The following is a 12,215-nucleotide window of genomic DNA, read 5'->3' on the forward strand; positions in this document are numbered from 1 at the left end:
TCTGTGCTGGGGAGAAGCCACCCGCAGCACAGGGCCACAGCCCACGTTGGAGGTAGTACCCGAGGCAGGCAGCGTAGTGCAGGCAGGACTGGGTGCCCCAGCCAAAGCTGAAACAGGTCTCCCAGTCCCACTGGGTGAGAAAATAACCCAGTGGGACCAGGGTATGCCCATCACAGCACCAGAGGCCCTGGGGGGAGCATGGCAGCCCCAGTGGATCATGAGGAGGGGGCGGCAGGAGCTGCAGATGTTTCCTGCATGCTGAATGTGAGCTGCAGAGAGGAGATAAATGTCAGTGCTGCGAGCCTCGCCTCGCCTCATATCATGCCTTGCTTTTATAACCTCTTCTTTTTAATATCCTGTTGAGACAAATAGCCCGTGCATGTGTGCTGGGGGTCCTGCCGAGCAGCTGAGCATCTTGGAGCATCTCAGCCCCCCTCAGAGGTGCCCCCTTGAGCATTTTTCAGGCTGAGATGCTCTAAGAAATTCAGTATTGCAGCAAATGCTGGGCTGCCAAATTGCTCCTGTCCCAACCTTGGCTCCCTCAGGGGCAACAGAGGCATGTGACATGGCCACTGGGTCTGGCTTGGCCACCTTGGTTTGTTGGTGACAGATCATGGAGGGCAGGGATTGCAGCAGGACAGAGAGACAATGTTATAGGTGCTGAGATGGTCAGTCGAAGGACTAATAGGATTGCCACAGACAACTCCTGTGCTGTCTTTTCAAATGTCACCTGGGCACTACAATGCTTTTGTTTAGCTGGAGCTGGCATGTATGGTGACAAATATAGGCACTGGGTAGGCGAAATACGGCTTCACATGTAATGACACTGCTGAACACCATAAGTCTGTCATAAAAACACTCCAGGCTGCAGTAACATCCCCTCTCCTTCTGTATCTCCCATCAAAAGCAGAGGGGAAGTTGCTGCAGCCCAAGGTATTTCTCCTCCCCTCCTCCCTCTTTCTGGAGGGTGTCATAAGACATCCAGCAGTACACAGGAGCGAGGAGGCAGAGAGCAAGAGCCTCTCCTTTACACCCATGTCCCCTGCTGACTGATGCTCAGCACAAAGTGGCATTTCAATTTTCCCCCTCAAACCATGAATTGCACCCTGTTTCTGTAACAGGCACTTTTGGGGCATACACATCATCCCTTGTGCGGGGTGTCACCACACTCCAAACTCTGATGGGGGGGGGGGGGGCAGGGGAGGGTGTGGCATAGGCTGGGGTGTCACCTCTTCTCGCACCATCAGCACCCACACCAGGAAGGTGGGTGCCCAGCAGCCACAGACAGCAGCACAATGCTCAGGTGAGCTTGGCTGTGGCAAGTATCCCCTAAACTGTAGGGCTAGCCATCAGCCCCACAGGCGGGTGCTGGCACCCTTCAGCATCCCGGCCAGCCCCATACTCCAGTCGCAGTAGGGCCAAATCCTGCCCCCCACCATGGGCTGGTCATCATCCCGGGTGGGGGAGCCGAGGCGAGGGAAGCAGTCTTCCCTTATCCCAGCTCCCATGGTCACCAGCCCTACCAGTAAAGTCTGGTGAACTGATCCTTCCACTCGGCAGCAGCTGGTGCAGCACCAGTGGGCTGACTGGGAACAGCCAGGGGGACACTTTCTGCTCCCCTGTCCCCAGTTACCAACATTAGATGCTACTTTGGTGCCTCTCTCTGAAAAAAAACACCCACTCTTTTAATAAAATGTGTAGCTCAGACTACTTGTTGCTGTCCCCGAGGACAACCTCGTTTTGCACAGACCGCTAAGCCTTTCGGCTGCTTTGCCCCCCAGGGGGCCACGGGCCATGCCGGGTTCCCACGGCCCGTGTCGCAGGGGCGGTCCCCCCCCCCGGCGGGGACGGCGGGGTCTGTCCCCGCCAGAGCCGCACCAGCCCTCGCTGTGCCGCTCTGTCCTAACAGTGACATGCAGCGGCGGCCCGCTGCAATGGAGGCTGCAGGTGCCCTGCTGCTCGGCCCCGGCTGCTGGGATCACTTACGGTATCCCCCTGCTTTCCGTAGACGTATCTTTTTTTTCTCTTTTTTTTTTTTTTTTTTTTTTTTTTTTACTAATGGGTCAGTATTATCTCCATAATGAATTTTGCTCTTCTTTTGTACAGCATTATTTTCTTCGAGCCCCCTTTTTGTTGCACCCACGCACGCCCACGTGCAGGGCCTACCACAACACTTCCTGCGGCCGCCCGGCCGTCAAGCTGCCCCTGCCCGCCCGAGGGCACAGCCAGCCACGGGCTGCATCGCACGGGAGCCGAGGCTGGCACAGGCCGGGGGAATCCTGGCTGCCTCGCTCATACCCTGCACCCCACACAGCCCCCACCCTGTCCCCATCTCCGGGGGTCTCGACACCTGCCTGTCACAGAGTCACCGACACAAAGGGAGCTTCTCCCCAGCCCTGCGCCCCAGGGCGGTGGCAGCCCTGCCCCTCGGCAGGCTGGCGGGGCGCAGCGCCCGTTCGGCCCTGGCAGAGCGTGCCCGGCGCTGTGCCCCCGTGCACACTTCTGCACCGCTTACCTGCTGCTGCTTGCAGATCAAGTACCTAATGTCTAAGCAGTCCCATTTAAACCCACAATCAAATTACAGGAACAAAATTAGAAGCCAGACTGGAGCCACTTTAAAAGTTGCCCCTTATTTAATAATTCTGTCGCAGTTATTTTTCCTCTTATCACCATTTATTCTCATTCTGGGGCCGCTCTGTAGTAACAGAGGAGGTTCATTTGTGCTCCCCCTCCTCTTTCCAATGTCTAGTCTTTCTGTGTGAGTTTCATTTCTGCCTTGTGAAAAGACATTAGGATAAATAAAACGATGCAATACTGCAGAGGTCTACATTAATGGGATCACACCACACTCATCCCTTCCATAACCCTCCCTTTCCCATACAAAAGGGATGAATTAAATAGACGAAATTCCTATTTCATCCCTGCTCGTACCTATAGGTATCAATCTGTTGTGCATGGAAGAAGAAATTGCAGTGCAGCTCTTCCTTTCAAGGCAGCACCATGCAGAGGCAGGAGCCCAGAGAAGGTGCCAGGGCAGTCTGGGAGCACCATCTCCTCTCTAGTGGGGTCTGCACAGAAGTGAGGGAGGAAAGGAGGTGAGAGCCTCCACTTCCCAACTGATGGAGGAAATGAGGGGAGAGCCTCCCCTTCCCTCCCTGCTCCTGCGATCCCCCTGTGCAGCCAATGGTGCAGATGTGGAGATATCAGGGTGGTGAGGATGCACAGCCCCAGCTGGGAGCAGGCTTGCACTGCAGGAGCCAGGGGAAATGCTTTTGTAATCATTTATCTATTAATTAAAGATGTGACTTGATGAGACTTTGGATTAATTCACCTGGCTGGGTTTCCAGATATCACCAGGGAAAAAATAAACAGCTTCTCACTAACCCTTTAGCATTTAAGTCAAAACTATTTTTAGACGCCTTTTAAAATCAAATCTGTAGCCCTTCTATAACAGGCAAACACTGCTGTGTGGTTAGTAGTTGTTGTCCCCCAAATGACTGCTGAAATCTAGCAGTATTTTAAAAAAAAATAGTTCATGTGACATTTTGGTGACAACTGCCTCTGTGACGCACTCGAATTTTCTATGACCAAGGCATGACCCTAACTCATGGCAGGTACCATGGCAGATCACAGCCTGGAAGCTGCTTCTGGGTGATGCACAAAGTCCCAGCATGTCCTGATCCTGCCTGTGCAGGACAGTTACACACCAGCACAGGGGCTGAAACACAGGAGATCTCCGTGAAGGAAAGTGTGAGGATTTGTGGCCAGGGAGAGGTGTTCCCAGCTGGGGTATCTGCTGCATGCCGGGCCTCTAGCAGGGCATGGAGAGGGGCTGAAAGGTGGGCAGAAATCAGTGTGCGGGGATGAGTCAGCTGGCAGGTTATCCCCTCGGCTTTCTCTGCGCCTTACCTGCACTCGATATTACCCTGCAAAGTTTCTTTGTAGAAACAGCCGTGTATTCCTGAAGGCTACAGCTGCGAGCAGGCTAACTGCTGGTGGACTGCTTGGGCAGAGGTGTTTAAGATGCCTAAGAGGCTCAAAGGTTTCATCCTGCAGCTCAGGCAGCTGGATGCATGGAATTAAATTGTGAGTCAGGGGCGTGCAGCAAGCAGAGCTGACAGCGACACAGGGCTCAGGCCCCGCAAGCCTGTAAACAAGCCAGAGCCACGGGCTGGAAGGGGCTCACTGTCCCACTGCTCTCAGAATCATCATGTGCTGGTCCTTCTACCCCATGCATGGCCCCACTACCAGAGTCTTCCTTCCACCTGCACACCCTTGCTAAGCAGAGTACTTGCAGAATGGTTCTTTTCCTTCATCCTGTATTTATCGAAGCATCTACTGGGAGTAGTCATGAGGCAAAACTGGCCACTGGTGTGTAGTCAAACACAGGGTCTGAGCATCCAGCAGGACGAGCTGAGGGAGTTCCATCTCACTCCTGGCAGGTCCCGAGGAGAACATGAGCAATAATCCCCTTTTCAGAGAGGTGCTCTAGCTGGGGGATTTGCATCCACTGAGCTGTTTAGCCTCTGTTTTAGGTTTGAGCTCTGAGTGAATGCAAGTATCTTCAAATAAAGTCAAAGCAGAAAGGCTGCTGGATATCAGACAAGCATTTAAATATCATGAAGCTACAAAGGAAGCGATAGCCTCACCTTGATCCACACACAGCTCCAGTCATTTGCACATCAAGTAGGTGAGTTCAAGAGAGCAGAAATAGACCTGTAAATATATGGAGATTTTGCTTTTGCAGTAGCTCGTTTTCAAAGCACATCTACTACTTAGCATATGTTTGGGGTCACACTTCACCTCACAGCCCTCACCCCACTTTCCAAAACAAGCCGTTTCAGCTCACTAGCTCTCTTCTACAAATGAAGCATAAAATATGAGTAAACACCTAACTTTTACTTTTGTCACCACCTTCATCTTGCTGCTAATGACTATTGCAAATAATATACATATCCAAAAATGTCTAAATTTCAGTGCAGTACGTTCTTGCTACTTGTGTTTCTTATTTTTAAAATATACATGACAAATACTTCCATATTTTATATTTCTACATTCTACTGACCATGTCCAAATCTTAAGGTAGGATATTCCTGTGATCAAAACACAACAAAGCAAACTGGAATAGAGCTAACGCCCTCCACTCCTCTTGTAAAAGATGGATTTATGATCTGTAGTGACAAGTCTTGTTGTACATCTTGATTTTTCATCTTACCTCAGGCAGTCCAGCATCCCCCACACCTCATGCTTCACCATGAGCTCAGTTTTGATTTGCGAGAAGCCAGTTTCTCATGCTTCCCCAAGCGCTGCAGGAGACAGCCATTCTTCAAATGTTCCCCATCCAAGTACCAGTCTGAGGCAACTGTGTCCAGCTTGTGAAATAGCACTTGCATTCAGAGGAGAAACTTTAGTCAAAGTAGAGATACCAAAACTTTACAGTGCCCCGCAGCACGCAGAACCAAACTCTCCAGCCAGACTTCCCTCTAGCTGGTGCTGGTGCTGCAGGCACCATCCTTACCTCAGTAAGCTGTGTTAGTGTGGGGCAGCTTAGGTAGCCCACATAAAACTGAAGAGAAGCGAGCTCAGAGATGGAAATGCTAGCTTGCCCTCTAGTTCCAGCACCCAGAGAGAAAGCTATTGTTAAGATAAAGATTCAACATTTTAGGGAGGCAATGAGGAATTAATTGCACGAGAAGATACTTCAGCTTAGCACTTAACTGGATTACAGATGCTGTCTGGGGCTTTGTCGTCTCCTTGCAGGCACTCCTTCGGCAGCAGGCTACCTTCTGCTCTAGCCTAGAACTTCACACCCACCCGAGGTGCATCAGCCAGGTTCTTCTCTCTCCCTGCCTGCCAGTCCTTGCTCCTCTATGCTCTAGGCACCCTGCAGCTTTCCCTCGCCACTTCCCTTAGCCTCACCCAGAGCTGAACTGGCTCTTGAAGCAAACGTTCTTCAGCCAAATTTTGCTGTTTTCAGCTGCCTCGTTCCTTTCCAGCCCTTACTCTTCCTTGTGGTGTATGCTGTCATCCCAGTCATGTGCCTCTGTTCTACACATTAGTCCATCCATCACCTGCCGGAAAATGTGAAGTCTCCATCCGTTTTCACCTACTGCCACTAACACCAGAAAGCAGCTGCTGCACACACCTATGTCCTGTTCTGCTCTTACTAGTCCCACTAAAATGTGTCTCACACCAGTTACCTTTAGCGACTCACTCTTTGACAAGTTTAACTTGTGTTTCCTACAAAATAAATCCCCAGATGAAGGCTTCTGTCAACTTGGGAGCGCTGCCATGCTTAAGCCTCGCAGGATGGTCTGACAGCAAACTGGCCAATGTAAAAGAACCCAACAAAATTAGAGATAAGTAGAGAAGCCCCAAGAAATTACCCATTTAAACAGCAGTTGACTCTTAGCCTAGGCTTCTGGAGGCTTGCATTTTAATGAATGCTAACAAAACAGGCATTCCTGAATATGTCTGGCCATGCACTGACTCCAGATGTTTTTATTGTACTTAATCTTGTCTTACTCCCAGTCAAAGAGCTGTATAACTGTGATCTGGAAGGACTGGGAATTTGAGGAAACACAACTGACCACAGGGAGCATTTCAGACAGAGACTGTCACATCAGTTCAGCATCAACAGTTGTAGCAACCTTAAAAATTTAAGGTTTAAAAAGAAATGCCAGCATTGGTTTAATCCGAGTGAAACCAGTTGATGGCATTTCTCCTGTTTGGACCCATTTTTCCAAGCCCAATGCCTACGAATTCACATTCTCCATTTCCATTTCACAATCAGATACAAACAGGGACTTTCTCGTGATGGTTGTGAATGTTTTATTACAGAGTCTTATCAATAAATTACTTCTCTGAAAATCAGTTTTTCAGAACTAAAATCTAATCTGGCAGGGCTCAATAAGTAACAAGATGAACTCAGCCATGCAAACAAAATATTACTAAGTTACTTTAATAAAATTTTATCACAACAACCTCAGGAAGAAGAACATGTCCTGGAGACTTAGACAGTTAATCTTGGATTTTTATTAATATTTTGGATTCTTTTTGTTATGCTCTAGCCTCTGGTACACAGCTGTCTTCATTTTGATGCTGGAACAGGATAGATCTTTGGGTGCCTTTATGCCTGTGATTCTTGTCTTATTTTACAGAGCTGTAATAAAAATAGCACCATCAGTGTTCAGTGCTCACTGCAGTACATTTAATCAACAGGTCACCACACTGAAATAGAACTTTTGGAGAAACTGAGCTTATTCCTAGACAGTAATTGCTCACCAAAGGTCTAGCTCCCAAGTCTTTTCAGTATGTGACATTCATTTGCTGCTCAGCACCTCTCACGATGTTTATTAAAAGTAAATTTTTGGGTTATGTTGCACACAATAGGATATTCAGAATTCCATCTTGACCTTCACACCAGTATCTAATACTGCCTGGAAGATAACCAACATACATTTTCTTTGTATACACAAGCAGTATTCTGAGCTTGCAGCTACTTGATGACAAAGACTTACCAGCTTCAGTTAAATACAACAAAAGCTAAGAACACCGAGACATGTGAAAACAAGCATTACCGTAGTTTTAATGCATTTTGGATGGTTAATTGCTCTGGATTTCCAGGACTTAATTACACACAATTTTTACAAAATCAATATCATGTCTTAACATTAATCAAACATAACATTTAAGATTTTTTTTTATTGTTGTGCAAAACTTTAGCAATAAGTCTTATTAGTACAATAAGCTGAAAAAGCAAGAGATATTTAAAACAATATTCACATTCAGTGTCGAATTTTTATCCCTACTTCTGTCTTTTGTTGTGGAATCTAGAATTCCCATCAGTAAGTGCTATCTGAAAATATCAATAGTTTGTTTCACCTTTTGTTATTTGGAGGAGACTCAAAAATATATTTTTGCATTAGGTTTTTACACACAACTAAAACAGCTGTCTAAGTTGATAAATATAAATTAAGACACTGAAAAGGGTGAAAAAATACATACTGAAGGCATCCACCTAAGTGGTGACATGACTGATAATTTATAGCTTATATTCAAAATATAACTGATATTCTGATTTTCCATTTTGAACTCAGGATTTTAGCAAACAACCCAAAATTTTGTTTAAAATTTCTGGCATCTGCTAATTGAAAAAGTAACTTAATTCAACAGTTAATTTTAATTAAAACTTTCAGCTTGTTAGATATTAAGTGCTACCAGTCAAGGCAGTCCCAAGTCAAGGCAGTCCCAAAGATTGTTTGATGTTTACATAGCAAAATATAGATAAATATCTCCTTCAGAAAGAGAGAGATTATGTTCGGCTGGGAACATCAATCAGAGTATTTCCTGAGTATTTCAGGTATCTTTGCCTTCCACATCACAAACGTGCAACAATTCCTTAACTTGAGAAAAAAATGCACAGAATTCCACTCAAGCTTTAAGACGGTGCTATCATTAATTCAAATTCTCTGTGTATAAAAGTATCAAGAACTCTTCAGTAGTCAATTTAATATTCAAAAGCAGATCAATAGTTTTATGTAAACTTGTTAAAAACCAAACCACCACATAATTTGGCTTTAAAGTGACAAAGTATTTTGCTTAATGTAATTTTTCAATGTGAAGAACTAATGTCAAACTACGATTTCAAGAAGATGCAGAGACTGGATTATCTCTGATACTGAAATACTCAATTAAAATTTATATAATTATATACAGAATCTTCAAAACATACAATAATAATTTGTTACAGTGGTATCGTTCATTTCAGCTACAATCCCTCCTATAAGGAGGCTGCATGTTAACTAAAATACACTAATCTGTTGTCATGCCCAATTAGAGAACATCAACACTCTCCCTCTGCCACTACTCTGCCCCAGATTTACTAAAAAGCGGACTAGGTTTTCTACCTAAAGAAAAAGGGACTTATACTCACTATCCATTCTCTAGCCCTAGTCAAAATCTTGTCAACATATCTACAACTGTTGGGTTTAGGCTAGTAACAAATCTTGTCGTAAAAGGTTAAAAATGGATGGAGTAACTAATAAGCCATCTTCTGTATTTTAAAAATCACTGAAACTACGTATCAAAACATTTATGGAAGCATGAGTGCTGGTGACATCATTGACTCTTATAAACTGAGCCTTCCATAAAAGCTTCACAGATGGTAGAAGATGCCTTGAGATAAATGCAAATAAAATCCAACAGAAGAAAGATTTCCCAATATTGAGCCCCAATTCTTTACAAACTAACACACATATTTCAGTGACAGACACTGCTCATTATTTTGGCCCTGTCCCTCTCCCAAAATCAGCTTCATAAGCTGTTATCACTCCAATAAAATTAAAAAAAAAATACACCCTCTTAAAATATTGTATATGAAGTTCTGGATTCCAAAAAGAAAACGTAGAAGTAATTTCATATTCTTGCTATGCAACATCAACTAAAAAATATGAATGTTTATAAAGAAACCAAATTGCATTTTGTACACTATATCTGTATCGGTACAGTTCTCTGCATTCGTGGAGAATTCAGCATCTTCAGAAGTTCAACATGTGCAAAACTCAAACTACATTTTGAAGAAAATTCCAGTTTGAAAAGTTATATGTGATTTCATATATGACAAGCCAATAATCTAAAGACCAATCTCAAACAAAGCTGTACAAAGTTTGCTTCAAATCTCCCTATACCCCCTGAAAAAGGCACTAAGTGGTTTAAGTGTGCAAATGGCTTCTTAGAAGAAACAGTGTGCAAACGGAGCCCGTTCCACTAGCTCCGCATTCTTTAGTGATTTCCTAGAAAGCATTGCTATTAAATGCTATCCGTTGTACTACTCTCTAAAGAACAGAAAACAGTCAGTCCACAGAATCACAGATATCTTTCACTTTTTGATTGAAGTCTTCAGGTTGATCAGCATACACATAATGACCTGCACCAAGGATAGCCTAGAGAATAAAGGTGAAGAAACAGGTTAATAATTGAAGAATGTAATAAACAACTAAATAAATATGGGGATATATGCAGAACCTGACTTTTACACATTATCCACATGATACATTATTATTTGAAAAGACAAATTTCAAAACTGGAACTGATCTCTTGCACCCAGGCCGTGTTAAAGCAGTGAGCACAACTGCTGCCAGGAGGTGGTACCACACAGCCTAAAAAGGACTGTAAACAAGGAAAAATCAAAGCTTGTTTCACCTGTTGAAGGAACTTTGCTACACTGGAAAAGAGGGTAAAACTACTGCTTATTCAACTGCACACCTTGCTGAAAACCCCCCCACCATTCCAGTGGACACAAGTCACTGCAAAACAAACTTAGGAGAATGTGCTTTACACATCAAACTTCTGATTCACCTTCATCCCTTCATTCTCCACTCAAATAGTTCTGCCAGGTTGCTCTTCAGGTCTGTAAGTGTTTACATTAGAGAGAGCATCAAGTAATTTATATTCTCGTATCACAAAAATGGTATGGAGGAGACTAAAGAGGGTACTAGGATAAATGATGAACTCAGAAGCTTAAATTGCTGGGGATTTTCTAGACTTGTGGAAGCAGATTTCAACCCTCCGAATTAATGACTGCTATGCTAAGCAGGGACAAGTAAAATCCAAATTATGCAATACATGGGGGGAAACCCCCATATTTGTGACCTAGATTATTTCACAGCAACTGTGTAACAAAATTAAGGGCTTAAGTAACTACCCACAGGGTGGTTACCCTATTTCTAGAACTTATCGTTCCCTGCCAAAACTGGTAGAAAGCAAACCATCACCATAGTGTACAGCAAAGGTACTTGACCTACTTTCTTTCCATTTTATAATCAGTCCAAGATTAACTTGTATTTAAATCTATTTTTTTCCCCTCCCTCCATCAAAACACTCACTCGTAAGTCTCTAACTGAAGCCCATAAAAGTATAGTTATGTTATTGTGTCAAAAACCCCCACAAACTCAAAGTAAAAACTAAGTAGAAATAAACACACATAATAAAACTCCTGACCCTCTGTGCATTTTATCAAGGATGGCACTACCAGTCCAGGTCTCAGCCTCAGCCTCATGAGAACCCTCTCCCTCCTATGGCTTTTTTGAGTGTCCCTATAAATTTCTACCACTCCAATTTATCCTTTCAAATCTGTATTTGGCTTGATAAAATTTTAACCTGGAATACAATAAAGTTTTTCACAGTCTCTTCTAAAAGTCATTGACCAGACTAGAAAAATCTGCCAGAATGGTATATGCTTACCCTAGCAACATACTGTACACTTCTTAACTGTGACTTTTTGTTACAACTTTCTCTCTGGTTAAGCATTTAAGTGACATTTTCAGTCTGGAAGTCAACATTTATAAAATGTTCAATAAAAATGTCTTTTCTCTGAGTTCCAGCTCTGATGTCAGCTACATCAAGATTATCAAATTTTATTTTAATGACTTGTAGTATACTGTCAACATCACATATTGTACATTTCTGTCCAGATAGATCTAGAAATCAGTAAGAAGGCAGCTGGCATACTCAAAACATTTCACCACCTCATAGTATTGTAACATATATGCATATTCAATTATCACGGCTGACTGATGTGACAATGCATGAAGAATACTTTTAAATTCATTTGTTTTTATAGAAATCAACAAAAAATGCAGTATGCACATTCACATCAAGTTGCAAGTACACACGTTTTAAATGATAACGCCATACCTCTAAACAAGAATGTATTAGCTAGGAAGACAACACCAAGTAATTTTTTAATAGTTAAACGAAGACACTAACAAGAGTCTAAGCACCCGGTACAAACCACTCTCTCATCAGTGAAACAAAAGCATTATAAATACAGATTACGACATTTTACAAGAACCTCTTCACTGTGTCATACACATATGCAGATATTAGAGGACTGCTGTGGTTTAAAACACAGAAAAAACCAGTGACTATAAAAACTACTTGTATTAGCACACTGTAGAGCAAAATATTTTGTAAAGAGGAAGAATGACCTTGCTCAAAGATCTAATTCAGCTTCTAGTGCTACAGTTAAGTTTCCTTCTTGCTCTGGGAACTCAGTAATTTTTTGTCTAGGTTTTCTCTGATCTAACACTCGTTTTCTCTCTGTGTTACAGAAAGCAAAAGTTACTACCTCGGGCTTTAAATCAAAGGGCCAGTATTTCCACAGTTGGAATTAAAAAAATAAGACACGATTTAAACAAATCCACACAATAAAC

At 43.6% G+C, this 12,215-nt stretch overlaps 1 protein-coding gene across 2 annotated transcripts in view; it reads right to left on the reverse strand.

Moving 5' to 3' along the window:
• Window positions 1–6,945: 6,945 nt before the first annotated feature.
• ABHD5 (abhydrolase domain containing 5, lysophosphatidic acid acyltransferase) overlaps window positions 6,946–12,215 on the reverse strand; it is a 28,390-nt gene continuing 23,120 nt past the window's right edge. For both annotated transcript variants that reach the window (XM_086467792.1, XM_009960923.2), the window contains exon 7: window positions 6,946–9,944. In XM_086467792.1, coding sequence (XP_086323918.1) covers window positions 9,855–9,944 — 90 coding nt within the window. In that variant the 3' untranslated portion in view covers window positions 6,946–9,854. The remainder of the gene's footprint in view (window positions 9,945–12,215) is intronic.

This window comes from Leptosomus discolor, chromosome 7, assembly GCF_034619465.1.
Source record: "Leptosomus discolor isolate bLepDis1 chromosome 7, bLepDis1.hap2, whole genome shotgun sequence".
Classification (NCBI taxonomy): Eukaryota; Metazoa; Chordata; class Aves; order Leptosomiformes; family Leptosomidae; genus Leptosomus; species Leptosomus discolor.